The 24593-nt window shown below is 45.6% G+C and overlaps 2 protein-coding genes across 2 annotated transcripts; both read left to right on the forward strand.

Moving 5' to 3' along the window:
* Window positions 1-10949: 10949 nt before the first annotated feature.
* LOC146185938 (uncharacterized) lies at window positions 10950-15038 on the forward strand. The gene is made up of 3 exons (XM_084607954.1): window positions 10950-11152; window positions 13179-13443; window positions 14152-15038. Exons 1-3 carry the CDS (start codon window positions 10950-10952, stop codon window positions 14482-14484), a joined length of 801 nt encoding a protein of 266 aa, XP_084464080.1. The 3' UTR covers window positions 14485-15038.
* Window positions 15039-20109: 5071 nt separating this feature from the next.
* On the forward strand, window positions 20110-21990 carry LOC146185939 (uncharacterized). The gene is made up of 2 exons (XM_084607955.1): window positions 20110-20336; window positions 21444-21990. Exons 1-2 carry the CDS (start codon window positions 20110-20112, stop codon window positions 21988-21990), a joined length of 774 nt encoding a protein of 257 aa, XP_084464081.1.
* The last annotated feature ends 2603 nt before the right edge of the window (window positions 21991-24593 follow it).

The raw sequence follows: 24593 nt of genomic DNA on the forward strand, positions 1-24593 counted from the left end.
TGAATGTGAACGAGCTACGTACCAACTATCGCCTCGTTTATTTTGTCAACGATTGTTTTAAGTTGTTAACGCATGCTTTTTTAAACTATATGGTAAAATGTACAGAAGACCGTCAGATTTTGTCATCTTACCAGCATGGATTTAGAAGAGGGATTTCAACTGTTACCCACCCCGTATCCTGACTTCATGGATCTTTATGAGTAACGCGAGCTTACAGGCAAACAGACGTCTTGTGGTTTGATCTCGGTAGTACTTTTTAAGAGAAGCCTCAAGGAAAGTTGTTAAAACTTGACAGATTAGGTCTTCCTCCCTTTTTAATTCAATGGATCTGAGCCTATCTTACAGATAAGCAGCCAATTGTATCAACCCGATATTCTTGTTCAGACATGCTATATAGGAATTCAAGGGTTCCCCGAGGCAGTGTCTAGGGACCCCTCTTATTTTTAACCTACGAGAATGACCCAGAGAATGTTGTTAAAAAGGATGTATATGAAGGGCGTTTTGCTCACTCTGTGCCAATTTCAAATATATAGTAAGTGATTATGACTAACTAACACTGTAGAAAACCATAGCAGCAATTGCAGTCTAATCTACGTGCTTGCTTAGGAATATGAAACAAGATAAAAACTGAATAGTCACGAAGCACAAGAAAAAATGTTCTCACGTTACATAGTTGTATACCTCACAACCTTCCCATTTTAGATGTCTAGAGCTATAAATACCACTGGGTAACCTTCACTGAGAACCTTACTTGGTCTTCATATATCTGTGACCTCTGCCGATCTGCAATAAAAGCAAATTGCGGTTTATTAAAATAAAACGCGCGAGCAGCTAAAATAAAAATAAAATAAAGCGCAGCGGTGGCGTAGCGGTAGAACATCCACCTCGCATGCAAGAGGACCGGGGTTCAAATCCCGGTGCCGCGCAATTCTCCACCGGATGAAAAAAAAAAATAAAAAATCCGCGTGTCGATGGAATTGCATAAACAGGTTTGGGGTGCGACCTGACGCCGGTGAACACCTCCGGCAACGCACTCCCTCACCAGAACAGGAGTTGGCCACCCTGGTGCAGTAATTGGCCACAACCTCCTATGATAAGCTCCATAAAACCCAAGCCCTCAGTCACCAGCAGCTGCGGAACAACTGACCACGGCGGCGGTCAGACCTGTGACGCAGCAGGGGGTGCTAAGAAAGCCTGGCTTCGCTGGACAGGCCGCCATTGGAAACTGACCCTGGCAACGTTTAATGCTAGAACCCTAGCTAGTGAAGCTAGCTTAGCAGTGCTGTTAGAGGAACTAGAGGGCATGAAATGGGATGTCATAGGGCTTAGTGAGGTTAGGAGGCCGAATGAGGCATATACTGTACTGAAGGATGGGCATGTACTGTGTTATCGAGGCTTACCAGAGAGGCGACAACTAGGAGTAGGTTTCCTTGTCAATAAGTATATAGCGGGTAATATAGATGAATTCTATAGTATTAATGAGAGGGTTGCAGGCATCGTAATTAGGCTTAATAAGCGGTATAAACTGAAGGTTGTACAGGCATATGCACCTACATGTAGTTATGATGACCAGGCAGTTGAGAGCTTCTATGAAGATGTGGAATCGGCAATGCGAAAAGTAAAGACGCAGTATACAGTACTAATGGGCGATTTCAATGCCAAGGTAGGGAAAAAACAGGCAGGAGACAAGGCAGTAGGTGACTATGGCATTGGTTCTAGGAATAGCAGGGGGGAGTTACTAGTTGAGTTTGCAGAGCGCAATAACTTACGAATCATGAATACCTTCTTCAGCAAACGGAAGAACCGGAAATGGACATGGAAAAGTCCTAACGGAGAGACTAAAAATGAAATCGACTTCATAATGTGTTCAACCCCCGCCATTATGCAAGATGTAGAGGTAATCGGGAAAGTGCGAAGCAGTGACCACAGAATGGTGAGGTCCCGAATTAGCTTAAATCTGAAGAAGGAACGCAACAGATTAGTAAGAAAGAAACCCATCAACGAATTAGCGGTGAGAGGGATGGCAGAGGAGTTCAGGATCTCGCTACAGAATAGGTTTTCAGCTCTAACTGAGGATGGCGACATTACCCTAGAGGCAAGAAACAATAATTTCAGAGATGTCATTACTGAGTGCGCGGTAGAAGTAGGCGGTAGGATAGTTAGAGAGGATACCGGCAAGCTGTCTAAGGAGACGAAAGATTTGATTAAGAAACGCCAGAGTATGAAAGCTTCCAATCCAACAGACCAGATCGAATTGGCCGAGATATCAAAGCTAATCAATAAGCGCAAGGTGGCCGATATAAGTAAGTATAACATGGAGAAAATTGAGCATGCTGTAAAGAACGGGGGAAGCCTTAAAGCGGTAAAGAAGAAATTGGGCATAGGCAAAAACCAGATGTATGCGATAAGGGACAAGGCGGGCAACGTCATCACTAATATGGAAAAGATAGTCAAAGTAGCCGAGGAGTTTATACAGCTCTCTACAGTAGCAATAGTAGTCAGGACCGTAATGAGATTGGCGGTAGGGAAAAACAATCAGACGTTCCACCAGTGACGAAGGACGAGGTCAAGAAAGCACTAGAAACTATGAAAAGGGGGAAATCAGCTGGAGAGGATCAGATAACTACAGATTTGCTGAAGGACGGGGGGGATATCGTGCTAGAAAAACTGGCCACCTTGTATACGCAGTGCCTGGTGTCATCGACGGTACCGGAACCATGGAAGAATGCAAACATTATCCTCATTCACAAGAAAGGGGACTCTAAGGACCTTAAAAATTACAGACCAATCAGCTTACTGTCTGTTACGTATAAGGTATTTACTAAGGTAATCGCTAATAGAATCAGGACAACCTTAGACTGCAATCAAGCAAAGGATCAAGCAGGGTTTCGGAAACGGTACTCTACTATCGATCATATCCATACCATCAATCAGGTGATAGAAAAATGCTCGGAATATAACCAGCCCTTATACATAGCATTCATTGATTACGAAAAAGCATTTGACTCAGTTGAAACCTCGGCGGTGATGCAGGCATTGCGAAATCAGGGGGTAGACGAGCCGTACGTGAAAGTGCTGGAAGATATATATAGTGGCTGCACAGCAACCATAGTTCTGCATAAAGAAAGTAACAAAATTCCCACAAAGAAAGGTGTTAGGCAAGGAGACACAATCTCCCCAGTACTATTCACAGCTTGTTTAGAGGAAGTATTCAGAGACTTGGAATGGGAGCAGTTAGGGATAAGGGTACATGGAGAATACCTCAGTAATCTGCGATTTGCTGATGACATTGCCTTGCTAAGCAACTCAGGGGATGAACTGCAAATAATGATTGATGACCTAGACAGGAAAAGTAGAAAGGTAGGCTTGAAAATCAATATGCAGAAGACTAAGGTAATGTTCAACAGCCTCGGGAAGGAACAGCAGTTTACATTAGGTAGCGAAATACTGGAAGTAGTAGGCGAATATGTCTACTTAGGACACGTAGTAACCGCAGATCCGGACCACGAAAAGGAAATAACAAGAAGAATACGATTGGGATGGAGCGCATTTGGCAAGCACTCGCAGATTATGACTAGCAGCTTACCGGTATCGCTCAAGAGGAAAGTATACAACAGTTGCATCTTGCCTGTACTCACCTATGGGGCTGAAACGTGGAGGCTAACCAAGAGAGTTCTACTTAAGTTGAGGACAACCCAGAGGGCTATGGAACGAAAAATGGTAGGGGTAACATTAAGAGATAGAAAGCGTGCAGAGTGGGTCAGAGAAATAACTCAAGTTACCGACATTCTAGTAGAAATTAAGAAGGAGAAATGGACGTGGGCAGGACATGTAGTGCGAAGAGAGGATAACCGATGGTCGCTAAGGGTAACAAACTGGATTCCAAGGGAAGGAAAGCGTAGCAGGGGGCGGCAGAAAGTTATGTGGGCGGATGAGATTAAGAAGTTCGCAGGGGTCAAGTGGATACAGCTGACACAGAACCGGGTTAAGTGGAGAAATATGGGAGAGGCCTTCGCCCTGCAGTTGGTATAATCAGGCTGATGATGATGATGATGATGATGAAAATAAAACTTATAAAGTCTCTCATAAGTACCAGAATAACCGAGTAAAAGTTTGTGTTAGGTCCCGAAATGAATATGCGGTTTCAGTCTGGGACAAATAAAAAGGCATCGCTCAACTGGGGCGTGCACAGCGAAAACCAATTTGTTTTATTTATGATGAATGAAGAAGTACAGATTCTCCAAGTGCATTAATTTTAAAAAAGAAATTTGTAGTATTTATAAGTGAGAAGAAAATTCAGCCTTTTAGTATTGCTTCATGAACATATCAGGAAATCGAAGGCAAATTTTTAGACTGCGTGAAATTGGCGGGCACCAGAATAACAGACCGCACTTTCGCGCATGAACCAATGGTTTGAAGTGCACCTTTTCCCGAATACTGTCGCGGAGAGGTATCAAATTTTTTTGGCGTTAAGTATATCGAAGTATTTTGGAAAGGAGTTGGAAGGTGTATTGGTATATTGTATGGCTCCTGGTATTGTTGCGATGACTGTTGGGTTCGGTGTCCTGTAAAGGACTTTGCGGCTGTTGCGGCCGATGATTTTAGGGCGTTTATATTTTAGATGTATGTTTCTATTGCTTAGCCAACATTATGGCTTTCAGTGTGCGCAGATAAAAATAAAATTGTATGTATGATGAATATTTATTTGGTAGTTTGGTGCTTCTCTACATAGGTCGCGCTTTTGCTATTTAGTATGGCTCAACAGTCCCTCCACTGACACATATGCGAAAGCGACGATAGAGTCATCTGCCTCCAGGTGGTGGTGACATATCTCCCTCAGGCTTCTCCACTGACGGCTTCTGCAACTCGAACTCTCAATGTCTGTATGCATATACTCGCATTCTCTTTCATTGCAACGAATGCACTGCGTACATGACATGCATAAACATTTATGGGAATTTTTGCAAGCTAAGCCTGTAATATCCAACGTCATAGGTAAGAAACAATCAGCTGATGTGAATATTATTGACGCGTTTCTTTTTAATACGGGAACATTCGCCACTGCCTGCACAGAACTGCACTGCGTTTATACGCTGGCTCGGACTGACACTATAGCAAGTCCAAAGCAGCGTATAGTGAGGGCGCGGCAGGTAGCACATAGAAGCTTTCTCTTTTTGTACTTCTCTTTTTGAAGCCCGATTGCACAGATATACTCTCGCAGTGCACTGAGATTCTCTCTATGCATGCTACCAAAGAATCGTTATAAGCTAGGATGTTCTGAGGGTAGAAAATAAGTGGTTTCAAAGGCCTGTGCAAGCTGAGCATAGCTTGCCGCCCTACCCGCGCGCTCTCCAGTGAGAGTAGGAAAAAAGAGTCCCCCTCTTGCGGCGCCCAGATGTTTTTCTCCTTGCCCGTGAAAACGGTCTATATACCGCGACTAAGCAAAACAAGCCCACCTGCTCGAATGCATGGCATCGTTGATACGTCAGTAGTGTAGGTGGCTTACCCTCTCCGACGCCCGCACACGTCGAATAAAGGTGCCTGGAAAGTGGAACATATGTTGCACATTCCAGCTACCGTATTACCTTCACTCAGCTGCACGTGGGCCGAAAATATCCCGCAGGAGTCGCACGGCAGATAATTCTGAACGTGCGTGGCAGACGTGCAAAGCTGGAGGACTGGTGGTGAGCTGCGCTTTTGATTTTAGCGTTCGTCGACGAAGGTAAGGGACGAAGTATCTTTCTTTTTGACAAACCTTTGTTTATGCATTTAATAGGGCAAGAAAATTGCGGCAGGAGTGACGGCTCTGTTTTTGTATTTATTGTGTAAATAGGACAGGGACAGAACAAAAGAGGTGCATTTAATCAATCAATCCCTCGTGTTTAGCCAAGAGTTGAAGAGACAGGTGGCCAAAGTTACTTCTTTTTTTCTCCTGGGTCAAAGCAGTAATTGACAGCCGTACCACACTGTCATGGACTCGAAACGCAGTTTCTATCTTTATTTATTACAAATCTAGGCACATGTTCAGATTCATCCACTTTTGGTCCCACTCAGTGCAGGCCGGGCGAAGCAATTATTATTATTATTTTTTTTTTGTACTGCTCGCTTGTCTGATGACGCCCTCGGCATTTTCGAAGAAGGAAAAATGTGTATCTTTACCAGAATTAGGTCATGGTTCTTTTTTCGTTCATAGTTCGCCCGTGAAGCCGTTTAGACCAGCAGCAGGTAAAGTTACTTTCTACCAGGTGCATAAATAATCTTCTCGCCGTATAAATTCGGATAAGTGTGCTAGTGAAAGCCAGGATAGCTAAATTTTGGTGGTCTGTGGAATTTAACGTCTCTAAATTGCATGCAGAATGGGGCTCCGCAGGACTTGAAGCTGGGAGTGGTGAGGTGTAAGGACGCTGTATAGGGAAAACACCGGGTGAACTTCTACCTCCTCGGGCTGTTTAACATGCTGACATAGCGTGGCAAATATATATGACTTCTACATTTCGCCTCCATCGAAATGTTGCTGCATTCGATCTCCTGACATTCGGCTCATAAAGCCGACTACCACCACGCCACTGATACATTGTGGTTATTTTACCTGGGATCTTTTGCTTTTACTTCGAGTTTCTCTTCCTGCAAGCGAACGTTTCCCGGAAGCATCACTCGTGTTGATGTCCTCGAATACGAGCAGAGGACTTTATTTTGTTGTCGCAAAACCTGTGCGTGCGCTCGTCATTGAACATTGTGCCCGCGTTCTCGTGCTGCTATTTATTGCTCCCGTGGAATCGTTTTTTGCTCTCAGTGACGACTGCGAGGCGGCCGCCACAGCTATCACGCGGTTACACATCCTGTTTCCAATTTTCACGAAAACCTACGCCACACTACGGCGACGCCGCTAACCTGAGAAGCATTAGCAGTGCGCGGAATTACTTTTTTTCGTTCCTTTCGGCACATTCAGACGTTGCTGTCATAATTGTCCAGACAGTGTTGGTCAGACCATCGACGCCGCACTGTGGCCGCGCCGCCATCCTGTATACGACAGGTAATGTTTTTTTTTTTTTTTTTTCACTAACTTGCCAGAAGGCATATTATAGAAAGTCTTGAAAAACGATTTCTGCCAGAACGTGGAGAAGGCTTTTGCTTTTAGTATTTTCCATTATCCACTTGGTGAAATACTCCTCCCTCGTCATCGACAGTCCTACTTCCTGGAGAATCCGTGTCCTTGACCCCCTCGTCCCTGCACAAGTCCACAACAGGTGGCGAACATCAACCTCTGCAGCCGGTGTAGAACATTTCGGGAAGGTGGTCGGTCCTATGTCTTGGGAGTCCCACCGACACTTGACGAACGAGGTAAAGGCCGCCCCAGCCCTTAGCCTTCTAAGGGTATCTCCTCCAGCCTAGTTATGTTATTAGGGAGGGGGTAAGTGCACGAGGGGATAAGGGCACGTGTACTTTTCCGCAGAGAGGATGCTAGGATGGGGATAACGGAGATCGCTCGGCAGATTCGCGCTATTTGCTTCTGGCGCTACGTGGCAAACACTTTCTGTGGTTTTCCCATACAGGTGTGTCATAGCAAAAATATAGGCAAAATTTCTGCTTGCCTTTTTCTACTTAAACGAGACAGACAAGCCAGGAAGTGTCATTCCATTGCTTTTGCCTGAAGATAAGGCAGCTTTGGGTGCATAAACTGAGGATTGGCAAACCCGTGACAGCGTCGATGATTGCGTGTCCGCGGGGTTTTCAGGGAGACGACTATGTATTGCAGATAAATACTCGATGTCATTACGACTTTGTTTCTTTTTAGAGCGCAGCTCCTTTTATAGGACGCCAGTTCCTGCATTGAGCGGGGCCTTCGCCATCGGAATAACTAGTGGGCAGCTATAGAGTGGCATACATATTACTGGCCAGCCTGTGCCGCGAGAGTCTGGTCGGCCTCCCGCAACTCGGCATGGTCATCCTGAACACAACTGTCTCGGACAGTTTCGTAAATGGCAGCTTTGGGATCCTGAGGGACCACTTAACGCTATTGCATAGTAAACTTAAAGCAGAAGCTTAATGTAACCGGGATAGGGTGGCTGCCCCAAGTCAAGTATTGTGAATAGTATATAGTGCAGAGGCGACTGTGGAGAGAGGTGCCTAGTGTTGGAAAAGGAGCAACTTGGAAGCATAAGGTGGAAAGCTGAGGAGTAGGGTAGGCGGATGCTGTGGACATTGTGAGCGAGAAAATCACATGTATTTAACGTTGTTTACACCAAAGATCGAGCGACAGCTATGCGATGTTATATATTTTCGATTTCTGATTATTTATAGGCAATCTGCCCAGCAACGAGAAAGCATCACAGCAGAAGAGTGGACTAGTCTAAAACCTTTTCAACGGTATATGACGACGTTGTAGCCTAAAGTTAAAATTTTAACCACAGTTTTCAAATTATTGGTAACTTCCTAATACTTGCAATTAGTGCAGCGCGATCGTGCTTGATATAATCTATTCAGCGATATATGTCTTGACGCTGAAACATAAATTTATATTTTAATTGCAATTAGCTCATTAACGGCAACTAATTAACGCTTACAATTAGTCCAGTCCAATCATACTCAACACGATCTATCCAGCGATATATGAAAGTGATGCTATCGTAACCTTCAATTTTTAATCACAATTAACCAATTGACTGCAATTAATTACGACGCTTAATAATCGGAGCAGTCGGTCATGTGGCCATAAACGGTAAGTCATCTGGTCATGCACCAGTTCATCATAGCACAGTTATGCTAGGCGAGACTTGTTGCTTGGCAGGCTGTTTGACCTTGGTAGATCTTGAAGGTCATCCTGGCGCATCCAAGCTACCCCTGGGTTTGTACCCGGGGTAGTAGAGCTACCGCCCTAAAACCAAGAGCATACCTCTGGTATGTGGGAATTGGCAGGTCACGTGGATTTCAGTCATGGAGGTGGTACATATTGCTACCCGAGTGCCCAGCTGCCAACTCATCTTCTGTCAGATGAGAAGGTGAGTGGGAATCGAACACGGGACCTTCGGATTCCGAGAAAGAGAAGCAGCCCCTAGTCCACACTACTGATTGCTAATACATTACAGCTGTCCTCGTTACATTACTAGTCACTTCGCTCAAAGTTGCAGATAAGTTATCAAAATACATTACTAATTATTGCTCTTCAAAAGTAAGGACTTTACATTACAATAAACTCTGTTTGGTAATTCAATTACCTTTAAATTACTTTCCACTTTTCATCTATAAAAAAGCTAACAAAACCTAGTAAACAAAGCGACAACTTACCTTCAGACGCGAAGCCCACATTCCCAGGCTATTCCCTCCCTCTTTCCGACAGCACGTGTAATTACGAAGGTAAGCCAATGCATTACAAACAGGGCCGGATTAAGAAAAATGGGGGCATAAGGCTAATGTAAACCCACTTCCTCTCTTTTAACCGTGCCTCTCCACCCGGACCCGTACTAAAGTATTTTCATTTTAAGTGAATTAATTCTTTAAAAAAGCACACAAAGTGCTATCAATGGGAATCTCGCGACAGCCATCATTAGCATTAGTTTTACAGTGCACAAACACAACCCCTAACGCTCAACAAATGAGACAATATATAAAGTGATATTTCCTGGAGGCACTATGTGGCACGTCCTACTTCCCCTATTGAAACCAAGAGAAGGGACGGTAGTCGTAGCAGGAAAAAAGGAAGATTTCCTTCATTTAACGATTTACATTTTCGTTAATGGCCCCGTATCCGGCTTTAGGGCGCAGCTCTGGCAGATGAAATGGCTGGGGGTAACAATTGATTGACAGGTTGTACGATGTCAAGAGACCATATGACAAAGTATAGGAACAGCCAACCCGGGCTTCTCTGTTGAGCTGGATGAGGGAGATGTTAATCGAACCTTCCAGAACCCTAGGCGATGAGTTTCCTAGCCCGCACAGTGCGGCTTGGTCAAATCGCGGCTTTATAGACACTAATGTCGAGTGGTCATTCACATTACGAGTATCTGCCCCGCCCGGGTGGCGCAGTGGTTACGGCGCTCGACTACTGTTCCCAAGAACCAGGGATCGATCCCCAGCCTCGGCGGCCGCTTTTCGATGGCAGCGGAAAGCAAAGCGCCCGTGTTCTGTGCGATGTCAGCGCACGTTAAAAAACCCCAGGTGGTCGAAATATCCGAGTCCTCCACCACGGCGTCTTACATAACCTGAGTCGTCTTGGGACTTTTAATTCTACAAACCAAACCAAACCAAATCATTACCGAGTATCTTATGACCTCATGCATGCTAATAAATATGTGCGAGATACGTACATCTGCTACACGATGTCACAGCATGTTAGACAAGTGGTGTTCGAAATTTATACGGAGCCGTCCAATAACGCGTCTCTCGTTTGTTTGACTGTTTTGCGAGCTTTGCGAAGTTACACATGCATACTACTACTGCCGTATTTGTGCGTCAGCACATGATATTATTGACATACATAATAAAACAACTTTCTGTGGTTATATGCGCGTCCAGGTTTAACTTTGTGAATCAAAAGGGATCCAGAACCAGCAATTATTATTAAAGAAATGACGCTTGGAAGCCACGTCCCTGTTCCGAGTTTATCAAGATAAAGCAAAATGATGTTATGGCAAAGCTTTACTGCACGCGTTGAACTGGCATGTTTCATCTTTTGAATTTTCTTAGTTGCACAGGAACGAAAAATACATCGATACCAGTGTATTGTGCAACTTTAGAGTTTCTATGATAACCCTTACACAATAAGCACCATCCCGCAACTGCGCGTGGAATTGCTGGGTGGTGGTGGAATTGCACTGTGGTGCTAAAATTTTATGACTGTCAGTGAACCCCAGAGGAATTGGGAGTCACCTGATACAATGCATCTTTAATGCCTTACCATAGCGCGCCTTTAGGAAGTAAAATCGTTTTCTTGTTTCTTACATGTTGACAGGATGTCTGCTATTCGCTGGATGCTCTTCGCTGCTGTCCTCGCTGTCACCGCACGTGCCACTTCGAAACATGGCGGTCGATGTGTGCCACATGTCAGAGGAATTGTGGACCTCAGCTACCCCTACGACAACAAGACAGTCTACTGGGATCAGAGCGAGCACTTCGTTCTAAACGTAACAATAGAGTCAAGTGGCCCAGACACACGGTCAGTTCAACCGGTATTTCACATATTGTAGCTAGCATGTTTCAAATAGTTGAATGGCCAAAATTAACCCCTGGAAAATGTAAATCAACGTTTTCTTGTAACCAGCGGCAGAGCGTCGCTCGCGGCTGCTGACAGCGCGCTTATCCGGAGCGTCGGCTGAAGCCGCTAGCGTTTGTCGCTGACCCGAAGCGAACTCACAGCTCTGCTGCGCGCAGCGCATAAGGCGCGAATCTGGCAACGTTTACCAATTCTCGGGTGAGACGTGGCAATCGCGTTTTATATATGATGCCCTGCCACCGATGCTAGCCCATAGAGGCACCTATAGCATTCTTGTATACATTTATCGGGGAACATAGTTGCGCGACTGCTTTCTCCACGTCGCTCGTGAAGCTATTCGTGGGGCGGCGATCGCAGGTTGTATATGGAATGGTTATAACTCACCTCCTGCTTCCAAACTGTGCCCTACCAGTGTTTCTATTTTTTAATGTGCATGACGTAAGGCTGAGCACGGCCTCATCATGGTGGGTCGCATTCGTGAAGGGGCACATGATATGGTTGCATGCAGCATCCTCGCCCGCTAGGACAGCAGCGAAAGGTAGGCAGTAGCAATGGATATCCTCCCTTCACCCCTATCTATACTAGCCTCAACTGTTCTTCTGACTCTCCGCATTTGATGCTGCGCGCACAACAGGCGGCGACGCACTTTCCTTCCAATTATTCTTGGAGCCCCAGATTGGTTGGTAGTTGGTAGACTAACGGCGCAAGGGCGGCTAATGCCAAAGAGCGCCAAAACAATGACTACCGAGAATCGTAGATAGAGATATCGCTGCAGAGCAGGACAAGCGAAGGGTGTAAACAACTAGAGTCCAAATACATGCTCTGTCTAAATTGACGTCTAGTCCGGCGCTTGTCTTGTTCCAATACAAACGTCCGATTAAGCGCAGCGCCACTAAATATCTTGGTATGATCGAAACTAATAAGCCCGACAACCTGTATTTTTTACAATTTTTCTGATAGGTTGCTTTATATTTCGGAACCACCCAGCTAAAAAAGTTTGGTAAAGACGCAGCAGCGCTAGATGCAAAATTGTCCTTCCTCGCAGGGAGAGGAGGAGGAGGAGGAAGAAGAAAGGCAGAGAGGTTAACAGAAAAAAAAAAACCGATTTGCTACCCTGCACTGGGTGAAGGGGGTGAGTGGGTATAAAAGTGATGGGTAAAAGAGGATTACATAAATATGAAGTCAGTAAATCAGAGAAGTCAGTATTGTCACATCACAGCCACATCACCTCACATCACATCACGTCACTTTCACATCCCGTCACGCTATCGCAAACACATATTCACCGTCTTATAGCTCTTCCGTATACTACATCTAATGTAGTTAGGGCGGGACCTTTCTTTGCCTGGGCGCACAGACCGCTTTGCGCGGAACGGGTGGCATCGCTGCTTCACGAGATGCAACCGCCGCAGCACTTTCGCTGCTTCCAAGGTCTGGAGAGCGCGAAGGGGCTGTTCCCAGTTTCTGCTGCTTTCGGATGCCGCAGCATCAAGCTAGCTCAGTGCAATTTGTGGCAATTACTGCGTGCCGCGATTCTCTGACGATAGGCGCAGTCAGCTTTATGTGCGTCTGACAAAGGCTGAATCTCCTATTTTTTGTGGTGCAGAAGATGACATGGACTGTACAGTAGCAGTTCTTGAATTACGATACGCGAATGCGACGTAAACAACACAAAAACAGAGGACAGTACAAGTGCTGACTCTGGCAACTAGCCCGAATTGCTAGCCTGCATCAATTATGGCAGACTTTAATTCTTGAAAGACTCGGCGTATTTTAAGACGCAGGCATAAGGAAAACTAAGGAAAGTGCGCCACAGTGTTCACCAAATATTGTTGTTGTGGTATCGTTCAGTGTTTGTGTCCAAGTTTGTGTTGTAATCTTCGGCAATCACAGGTCGCATATCATTTGCCCCGTCGCATATCGTTGTCCCGGTTACCGAACTAAATGTTATGGCGTATCGTTTGTGCAGGTATCAGGTGGACACAATTGCGACCGCTACTCACGGGGGGACGCACCTGGACGCCCCATTGCACTTTTACGAGAAAGGCTGGGACGTGGCCGAGATCCCGGTGGAGAGACTCGCCTTGGTACCCGTAGCCCGCGTGGATATCGTGCAGCGGTGCGCCCTGAACGCAAGCTGTCAGCTGACCACCCGTGACGTTCTCCAGTGGGAGGCAAAGCACAGCATTCTGCCCCACCATTGTGTTCTGATGGTGCACACCGGATGGGATAAGGTAGGACCCGGTTGTCATAGAATGTTTGGCAAAAACTTCGTAATCATAGTCGTCTTTTATTCCGTCGCTTTGGTTCATTTGTTTTTTTTATTGCGACTTACGTTCCTTCTCGCTGTGCATTCCCCATCATTCGTCTTTGTATTTTATTCGCATCTTCTAAGTATTTAATGGCTGGAACGCTATGTTTCAGTGTTTGCTTGTGCTTTTATAACTTATTTTGGGACATAAGTTGCATTTCTGTTTACAAGAATTAATACTGGCGCATGTATAGCGCATGATCTTCGCTGTTTAAGAATAATAACTTCTGCGTTCTCGTATCGTCCATGGATTCTTTGCTTTTTACCTGTCGTTCTTGCCTTCACTGTTCCTGAAAACACGTTGCCGGACAACTGCCCCAACAAGAACTGATACTCAAACTTGTGTCGCAAAATTTCATAGAGCCACGAATAACCAGCGAGTTGTTTTTTGTTTTGTTTTGTTTTTCATTCCCTTGGGTGGCCAGCTGTGTTTGAAGAAAAGTTCCGACTTTATTGGTATACTGTAGACCGGGGCGCAATTATCATTAAACGCACACTATGTCACTTCTTCGTAAACATTTGACGAATGGCGGAACAAAATGTTTTGCATACTCCATGTTTGCTCTTTCTAAAGTGATACAGTACACGGAGATTGCTACGAGCATGTCAACCAAGCCTCTTTCCCGCACAGTTCGTCGAGAACGTAACCACCTACTTCGGCCTGGATGCAGAGGGGAATCGTCACTTTCCGTCCGTAAGCGTGGAAGCCGCTCAGTTTCTGGCACGTGAACGGCACCTAAGCGGTATGGGTATTGACACTGCTTCCTTGGACGTGGCCGACCCTTTCCCGGTGCACAGAATCAACGCCCTCAACGGGGTGTACAACTTGGAAAACCTGCGTGCACTGGACAGAGTGCCGGCCAGCGGAGCGTGCGCTACAGTGGCCCCGTTCAAAATCGCTGGTGCCAGTGGAGCACCGGTACGTGTATTTGTGTACCTGCCAGGAGACCACTGTGACGGCTGAGGACATTAATAATACCCTCCCTCCCCTTCTTTTGTAACATAAAAAGCTGGAATAATTTATTTGGATTCGTCGTGAAAATACCACGAACGGCAAGGACACGAGAAGTAAAACAGTGCCAGTGCTTTCTCGCAAGGAAATTGTTGCTCGAAGAACACGTAATATATCAATCCACTTCATAAAACTGAACAGCAAAGAAAGAGTGACATACCAAGAAAAATACCGGGCAATAGGTAAAACTAATAAGGGACGCAGAATAACGGGATATCAGGTACGATAGCCTAAAAACATCGTACACACTATCACCATGTGAGTTATAGTGAACGTCTTTGTTGCCAGCCCTGCCCTGATTGGTCGATCAACAATCTTACATCTAGTTCTCGTCTTTACGCCAAATTCGCTCTCCATTTAGCTCTGTACGCCTATATACTTCATCTGTCCTCTGAAACCTCACTAAACCCTCTGGCATCATAACACGTACCCGCCAGTTCCTTGAACAGCACTGTTAGGTTTGCCTCGCTACCCGAGGTTCTAACGTTACATGTCGCCAGGTTCAGTTTTAAATGCAGGTCCTCTGATGCCAAAGATTCTTTAGCACCCTCCGCTGCGTGAGCGGTCTGACAGCCACCTTGGTCAGCTGCTCCACAGCCGCTTGGTACTGAGGGTCGGGGGTTGATAAGTGTATTCATGTTGGAGGTAGATTGTAATATATGGGTAGATTGTTAAAGTACTCGAGGAGTTATACATCGGCACATGCAGTAGCCGATGTCATCAAGACGATCATGAAATAAGTGATACCCTCTCTGGTAAGAAAGAGGAAGTAAAGAGGGCCTTAGAAGCAATGCGAAAAAAAAAAAAAGGAAGCCAGCTGGTGAGCTGGCGATGTTAAGGTATTTCACAAGAAACAACAAGCTCGCCAAGGAAGACAGGACAAGCCTTTGAGCACTTTTTTCATTTGAATTATGAATGGTCAACATGCCTAATCTTATTATCTGTTTGAGGATAAGGTCACGGAAGTTGTGTTGAAAGGTGGTGGGGAGATCGTGCTAGAAAAACTGGCCTCCTTGTATATGCCTCCCTCGTTACTACGACCTTCCAGAACCTTGAAATAACGCTAATAGTAACCTAATCTTTAAGAAAATGAAGACCAAGGACTTGAAAAACTGCTGACCCATCAGCTTATTGTCCTTTTCCTGCTAGTTATTTCGAATCAAATCAAATATAATTCTTCATTAATGTATTAGCCTTCTAAGGTAATGTTTTCATGTAATACTAAGTTCCTCTCAAATAGAATCAGGACAAGCTTTCACTTCTGTATACCAAATAAGGATTTGGCAAAAGCTGCACGACAGTAGACGACATCCTACTATCAATCAGGCAACAAATTCACGGACTATGACCAGCTTTCACATGTGCCCTGGTGTGAAAAGGCATCGACAGCCATCGACTGGAACGGTCTTCCCCACGTCATTGCTGTCATCACTTGCCCATCGACTTTTGCGACAACTGTAACTTCCCATATTCAAACATTATAAATGTCACTTCTTTGTTAACCCATACCTTATGTAATACCCCGAAAGGGGCCTTGAAGGTAATAAACTGAAATGAAATCACGAAAATATGGCCACCAAAAACGTTGCAAGTCATACAGACCGTAACCGTAAATAATGAATACTTATCAGACCACCCAGACCTGTTTGCCAGAGAGCTTTACGCTGTCCGCAATTTTATGCAGGCCATAAATACATTATAATCTCTAACCGAAGCTCATGTCCGCATAGACTCCTCAGCGGCCATACAACAAATGAAAACAGTGACGAAGGCACTCTGTGTATCCAGAAAGTTTTATGCATTCAGTAAGCAAATAAATAATTACGCGCATTCAGATACGCTAGACACAAGACGATGCTAACGACACTGGCCAGAGGAATGTAGACATCCTCGCGTACCCATCTTCCAAATACTGATACATCCTCCACCAGACTGCATTTTAATGCGACAGAGTTACGGGTCTCATTCCCCAGAAAATCCGGCATTGGGGCGTTGTGAATGGAAGGTAACGGGTATGGCTGTGACAAATAGTAGTAGTTGAGGCATGGCATGGCCAGGCACTGACTGGACGTAGGACTACTTGACATCACGTGACCACATGAAGTGGCTGATTTGGCAGGAGCTACCAACACGGATCTTCAGGAGCAAAAGAAATACTTTTTAGCGCGAAATGACCAAGAAGGGGCGAGTACAGAACACTGTAGTGGCAGAAACAATGCTGCAAAAACTTGAGAACAAAAAACCGACAGTGGACGCAATAGATAAGGAAGCAGGACTTTTTGACGAGTCAGTTGGTACATGACCTTGATTTTTATAGCGCTGAAAAAACACCACGGGAAGAAAGACACAAAAGGACACAAGCGCAACATCCAACTTTAATGAGCAGAAAAGGAACCCAGGCACTCTTTTATAATCTCTGGTCTGCATGAATGTGCGATAACCACCACAATAAATCAGAAAAAAAAACAGTAACACTAGGCAGGATTGAACCAGTTCATCATGACAAAACACATGGGTGAAATGCAGGTCGTATGGAAAAGACAAGAAACAAGAAAATGATAAAGGCGAGCAACCACAAGAGATTAAAAAACCGAAGATGACATGAGAGAGAGAAGTCAAAGATAAAAGCATAAAACAAACGGTGGATGGCAGCGTGTAAAAGGCGCCTAAAATCATAAAAAAAGAAAACGGTGAAAAGAACTACACATATCCTTCCAAAAAGGAGAGTTCGTCTTTAAAAAGGAGTATAGAGGGCGTGCTAACGCACTTGTCTTTTCTTTGATGAATGTAAAAAGCCTCAATAACTTCTCTTTCTGTTTTGTCCTGTGCCTTGGCTAGAAACTTGGTTTCCTGAAACTTGGGACGGCAATTTTCACAGCGGCTACAATGTATAGCAAGGTTACCTCCTGTCTTGTTCTTTATAGTCACATTGTGCCTTCGAGCCCGCTCATTGAAACATTTCCGTGTCTGTCCCACATAAACCTTGCCACAGGTCAACGGAATCTCGTACACCACCTTGCCGGTGCACTGGGTGAACATGTTTTGATGTTTTACAGTACAGGCCTCGTTGAAACGCTTTCCTGACACCATCGGGTGAATGCTTGTCAGCTTGCAGGGAGCTGAAAAGATTAGCTGTACACCGTGCCTGGCTGCCACTTTTTTCAAATTGTGCGAGAGACCGTGCAGATAGGGAATAACCTGTACAGGTTTCTTTTCGGCCTCTCGTTTGTTGCCTGGCTTCTTGGTTCTTTGAAGAAGGCTTTCGGGCACGCTGGTGACCATATGCACAGGGTAGCCTGCAGAAAGGATTCTTCCAGTCTGATACTGGAAGCTTTCATCCATCTTGTGCGGACAAGATTTATCTAGGGGAGATCTTAGGCAAAGTGAAACTATGCCACGCTTTACTATCTTTGAGTGGGAGCTATCATAAGCTAAAAGAGCCTTCTATGAGCGAGGCTGAGACATCCATTACACGTGTGTGTTGGCGAATGATATGAGTTGGATGTTGCGCTTCTGTCCTTTTGTGTCTTTCTTCCTGTGGTGTTTCTTCAGCGCTATAAAAACCTAGGTAAGGAAGGGACTGAAAGGAGAACAAAAAATGAGGCCCCAGGTAATGCCGTGCGTTCATCGTAGGGCCCACAACTAAACAAAAAAAGTGGCCAATAAATACCAAATTGCAGTTCTTTTTTCAGCACCCTGCAAGCTGAAAAGCTTATATGCGCTAGTAAATACGGTGAAGTAACAACGAGAGGACGATTAACGAAGCACGAATTCAGATATGTTGATTGCAAGGTTGGGATCATTTATTAAATACATCTCACTTGCGGAAGAGTCTATGTTGGGCAATCTGGACATCGTTTGAATACGCGCTTGCGGGAACATGAAAGATGTCTTGAGCAAGAGACCGGAACGAACTTGGTTGTTGGTTGTAATGTATGCGATCGGCTGGGGGCATACGCGCCGTTGCTAAAGCAGACACAGGTAATCGGAAGAGGGAATGACGAGTTATCGTGGGTGTTGATTGAGGCGTCCCACATCCGAAAGAAGGGGTCTGATTGTGCCAGCAGCCGTTCGGTAAAGCTGTACTCTAACGAGCAGAAGTTTTTAAACAGGCTTTTCTGACCAGGCTGTGTGATCGACAGCCTCTTTGCCATGTGCGAATGTACGCAGCCTTTGGCATGTGCGCAGTTTCTGTTCTTGAAATCAATGTATAAAATGAATGTTTCTTCTTCCAATACAGATTAATTGAGAGTAGAGCTCTTTCGTGTATATGTGTTCTGCCCTCGTCCCTTCCTGGTTGTTTCGGTTCTGGCTAAAGGTATTTTTCACTATGAACCAACTCGCCCAGCAGAACGTTTGTTCTTTCCAGGTGTGAAGATGAGGTCAGACAAGTTTGCCAGACTCCACTGCATTCTGTGTCAGACACGACACCCCGGCCCAGGTCGCACACGATTTTCTTTATTGCCAGTTTTGTGCAAATTCAAGCAGAACACATAGGAAAGCGTACGAACTCTAGGTCACACAGACAAGTTCGTAAGGATCGGTTAAGGGACCCGTTATATCTATGTCGAGTGGCCTTTCACCTAAGCCTATGTGATAAAAAGTAAGCAGTGAGATATAAGATAAAGAAATTAAAGAATTACTAACAAGGCGAGTAGCCAAATTCATGTATGCGAAGAAGGACCAGCAAGGAGACTTGAGAAACGGTAGCCATCCATTACCGATATCGCGTCATACCCTTATATTTTGGCGCTCAAGTGTCCCTAGAAATCTTTTTTTTTTTTTTCATGGCTGCTCCGCTCTGCCCACCTAACTCAATCCCCCGTGCACTTCCCCTCTTTCTCATAACCTAACTAGTTTGGAGGAGGTATCCCTTAGAAGGATAAGGACGGGGCGGCCTGCATGAAGTGTTTTGCATGAAGTGTGCCACGCCGGCTGCAGAGGTGGATGTTCGCCACCTGGTGTGGACTTGAGCGGGCACAACTGGAGTTCAATGATGACACGAGTTGTACAGAAAGTGGGACTAACGGCCACGACGATTACTCCATGTGGCTGACGGACGGATAAGAGCCGAAGTCTGCTCCAATTACCGCTAATATCTTAAGCAATTTTATATACTAGTGTAAGAGTGTCCTACAATCGCAGTGTTAAGACCGCATGCTGGCGGGTGTTGAAAACAATCAACAAAGATTTCAGTGATTTGGCATTATATAGAAACATAAATTATGCCTTATGACAAGTGTTAAAAAAAAAAAGCAAAAAAAAAAACGAACAGCTACGACACAGTTCTTTCGCGTCGCGGTGGGGAATGCAAAAGATAGAGATGGGAAGTGCGTGTCATTATCCAAGGCACTGACAGTGAACCGGATTTTATCAAAATTTTAATCTCAATCCTAAACAATGGTTTATCAGAAACTGTAATCACCGCATGGTAGTGGCGAATCCCTCTTGTGGGTATGCGCCATTAATGAGGTCAACGATAACAACAACAAGAGTAACCGTGCTGAAAAAAGAAGAGCGCCACCAGTAGATCAGGTCACGAGCCCCAGCCGAGGAAGAGAAAGAGCAAGAAGAGTCATGGGCCGCTTCAGGAGGAGACCGGCCGACCTCTCGCCTCAGCCCATGTACTGGGACCCTCGGTACCAGCGATACTTCTTCGCGGGCCTACTGCCACCGCTTCCGCCAGAGGCAGTCCCTGGCCTTCAGCAGCAGCCGGCAGCTCCGGTCCCCAGCGTCGAGCTAGTCCCTATGAAGCGCACCCGCAGGCCCTCGATCCTCGTCACCGGCAGCGATCGAAGCACGCGGTCTGTATATGTTCTTGCCGAGGTACTCTTACTGAATTCTAGATGGCAGTTCCCGAACGCTACCGTGTGGAATCTGAGATTCAAATTCGTGCAAGGAAATTTCTAGGCCATGGCGGGGAGAGTAGAGACTAAGGAGCGAAGGTGCCACACCAGCGTTCACATGGTTAGACGATATAGCACATGAAAACAACCGCTTATTGCTGCCTGTTGCAGAGTTTGCAGCAGTTATTGGTAAATAGAGAATCCATAATTCGGGCTGCCGTTCGTGTGGCTGAGGGCTCGGATTTTTTTAATATGGCCTGTTCATACCTGTATTTACAGACAGTATATTATGCTACAAGTCATGCTATCGCGATATAAAAGAAAAAGAAACAGAGGTCGGCCGCCAGATTACGTAATTTGAGTATAGTCGGGTCGCTTTCTCCTCTGTTTAGTCCAAATCTGTTTTGGGCTGTGGTTTACACTGCAGTGTTCACTAAAGTGCCATATCTTAAGTGCCCTGAAGCTAGCGTTTCTTTGTTGCTGAAGCTCTTCTCTCAGTTAAGCGTTTGTGGCGTGTTCGAAGGTGCAGGAGTCCCTTGGTGCTGCCACTTCAGTTCTTCTTCACCGTCTTGTGGAATGCAACTGTTCTGGGTCATACCATAGTTTTTCCTTCAATGGCTGGCGCGTAAAAGCGCTCAACGATCCTGTTTCATACCAACAATTACACAGTGGCGGCATTATTATTATTATTTACGAAACAAGTTATTACACAAGTACAGGCACTGAACCGAGTCGAGTATTGAAAGGGCAGGGTGATGGTAATATGTGGTGCGTGGTGTCTAAAGAAAGTCAGCAGCGGCAGGTTAAATGTAATATTAAACAATATATATGTGTAGCCATATATATTAAACAATATATATGGCTACACGGTGCAAACAAAATGGAAGGGTGCATGCTGTCCAAACAGTCAGCATCGGCAGGTTATATATTATATGAACAAAGCCAATCAGATGATAAATCAAGTCCAGTTAAATAACAATGTCACTAAGGTTACACGATGCCACCAGCGGGATACATTGTGCACCTTGTCGCTTACCAGTCATCGTGCGCGGTAACCTTCTGCAGGCGTGAGGAGCAAGAAGAGCGCCACATTTCGTGGAGCTTCCTAGAGGACGAAGACGGCGACAACCCCGCGGAAGACCAGGGTGGCGCTCCCTCAGCCCCTACTCCGAGCCGTCTCTCCTCCAGCACCGCGTGTCTGCTGGTTCTAGTGTCGCTGCTGGTCATTGCCGCTACTTTCGGTGGAGCCTCGGGATCGATAGCCAGAGGGTGGCGGGCTGCGCAAAATGCCGGTAAGGACGCTACGGCCACCGCAGCTGCGCTCACGGAGGCGACGAACGCGCTGGCCGGCGTCAACCAAGTCCGAGCCGAGCTCGACACTAGCGCCCCCTCGGCTTCAGCGGACAACGAGAAGCCTGCCCGAAAGCCAAGAATCAGTTCGCGCACTACAACAGAGAACGACGACTCGACCGACTACACAGACGATGATGACGTCACAGAGGAGACCACGACGAGACGACGTGCGTCGCGAACTTTCCACCGCAAACGTCGTGCTCCGCGTGCGCGACGAGGTTTTCGCCGTGCCTCTACCAAGACAACTCAAATAGATTAAGTTTTTTGAACGTGCGACTTTGTGTCGATTGTCGCCCACTCCATCAAGAAAGGGAAGCCTTGTCCGTCACTGGTGTAATATGGTCGGCCTCTATTTTCAGTGTTCACAAGGTGCTCCGAATCGAGAGCCCTATCTGGCCGGCCATAACCCATCATATATGTTGCTTAGCAACCACTTGCTGTATGTGGCGCTTCTTGAGCAAGAAAGGATTATTGAAGTATTTCATCAAGAGTGTGACATACACTGGTTATCGCGCAATTTAGCCAGTTTTGATCGAAATTGTAAGCTCAAACCATGTTTATAGGATTTCAAAAGCAGAGAAGGTGAAGGCCGTTCCGTGTTGTATTGTACAGTACGCTGCCTTGCAGTACATTCGTTGTCATCTTCCTTAGGTCGTTCTCCCTTGGAACGGACCAGGCTATATAGCGTGTGAACCTCATCCGTTCTCTACTTATGAGGCACACCAAAACCGAACGCGTTTATACATTCTGGAAGAACATGTATGCAGCTCATTTAGTCAGCAATAGCAAATGGTCGAATAAATCATATGGCGCTTGCTAATTTGCATGTTCTGATGATCCAAGCAAAGCGAATTTAATAGCCAGACCAAAAGCTTAAACGGAATGTCCCCGAACAATAACTGAAATGCGAATTATTCCTGTTGTCATTTAGATAAGTTTTATCGAAAGCGGGAACTTTGATATGTCATTAAAAAAAAAAAAAGCGGCGCTTTCGTAATTTTTTCTCTTAAGCTTCTAATTGGCCTGGCAGACTTCACATGTCTGTTTGCTTTTGCTAGGTCAATCTTTTATTTCAGAGTTCATAATGTGGCCTTTGCACTTGCGTTAGGACCAAGGCTGGGCTAAATTTCCGAGCAGCGGGCCACAGTGTGCAGTTACGTGCTACCATGCAGTGAAAAGCAAGGACATACAAAAAGCACGCGTAAAGGTAGACGTTTCTGTATTGAATTAATTTGAGAATGGTGTGCATGATTTTGCATAATCGAAGCGCATCCTACATCGCGCAATGATAAGACTCCAATAGGTAATGAGATGGTATAAGTGCGAGACAGAAACTTGATTCGTTCAATGAGCTCACTTTTGCAGAACAACGCCACCACACAGTTTCAAAACCTTCATGATCCCATAGCTGCTACGAAAACAGCCAACATATATGTTCCCGCTTCACTGTTAATTTGAAAGAATTTATGCGAGCCTATTTTTAATAGATAACGGTAAGTGGTGACGTGCGACGGCTGTTACGTGCGATAAACCAGAGCTGGCAAGAGCCCATGCAGCAATATAAGCATCTCAGGAAGAGGACGCTTAGGGCAGAAGTCGTCTTTTCTATTCAGCACTCTGCAAGTACGCTCTTTTGGCAAGCATTCACCTCCCTGGACTTTGCAGCCAGTCAGCTTCGCTGCGAAACCAAAGCAAAGGGTGTGGGGATTCAACATAGGAGAGCTAAGGAGTACTTTGCTCAACCTTGCAAGGTCAATAAAGCCTTGCTAAATGGCACCGGTATGCTAAATGGCTGGAGCCATTTAGCATACCAGCAGCGTACCGGTATCGTTAAAGAGGAAAGTATACAACAGTTGCATCGTACCTGTACTCACCTATGGGGCTGAAACGTGGAGGCTAACCAAGAGAGTTCTATTTAAGTTGAGGACAAATCAGAGGGCTGTTACGACCAAGCATCCGCAATTGCGCGCTCTATTGTTCGCCTGTGGGCATGGATAAGTTTTGTGAATATGTGGTGATGGTCCAATGGCTCTAAGTGAGCCTGTTTCCAGGAATCCTGTTTTGTAAGCATGTTTTGCTTTGTGGACAACCTGCAAATGCCAAATTGACCCTGTCAAGAGAACGTCTGGAAAAACACAAAGAAACGTCCCCCTGCGGGAAATAGCAGGAAGTGCTTTCTTTCTTTTGTTCACCCTTCCAGTAGAGAAGTGCTATCCTCCAGTGATGAATGCCTCCTATCCAAAGGAGACGACGGAGTGACATGTCCGCTGACGTGCAGGACAAGAAAGGAGCATGACTCATACGGCCATTAAGTGATTTCCCGGGAATGCAGGAAAGATTTGCAATTGTCGAAAAGGGACAATGTTGGGAGCCCTATGCGGCGCCACGTGCACTCGGGTTTCTGAGAAGTAAAACCCCTTGTCAGAACCAGCCTGTGGTTTCTTTGCTGAAGAATAGAAATGTACCTCCTCTCCTCACCGTTCCCAAGCTTTTCCCGCCAACAAGTGATCACGCCCAACGAATGAATGCCGGACCAGTCAGTGCTTCAGACCATCAGTGCAGTGATGTGTTCGATTGGATGCCGATACCTGAGGGGCGTGCCCTGGATTTGGTTGGTCAGCATCTTCAGAGAGGGGCTGGACATAGGGGGTTTTAAGGACGCTGCAGAGCACGAAATGTCGCTCTGGGCCCTGGGTAAACGGCTCATCCAGTCGCTTCTCGCTATGAACTCTTAACGCTTGCCATTTTGCTGATGTACCCTTCTTTTTCGTGTAAATAATCTTGTAAATAAGTTTCTCAAAGTGCCATTAAACCTGCTTGTACATATTTCACCAACTTCGAAGATTCAATCCTACTTCAACC

The sequence above is a fragment of the Amblyomma maculatum genome, chromosome 6 (genome assembly GCF_055883805.1).
Source record: "Amblyomma maculatum isolate TAMU_Amacu chromosome 6, ASM5588380v1, whole genome shotgun sequence".
In the NCBI taxonomy this organism is placed as follows: Eukaryota; Metazoa; Arthropoda; class Arachnida; order Ixodida; family Ixodidae; genus Amblyomma; species Amblyomma maculatum.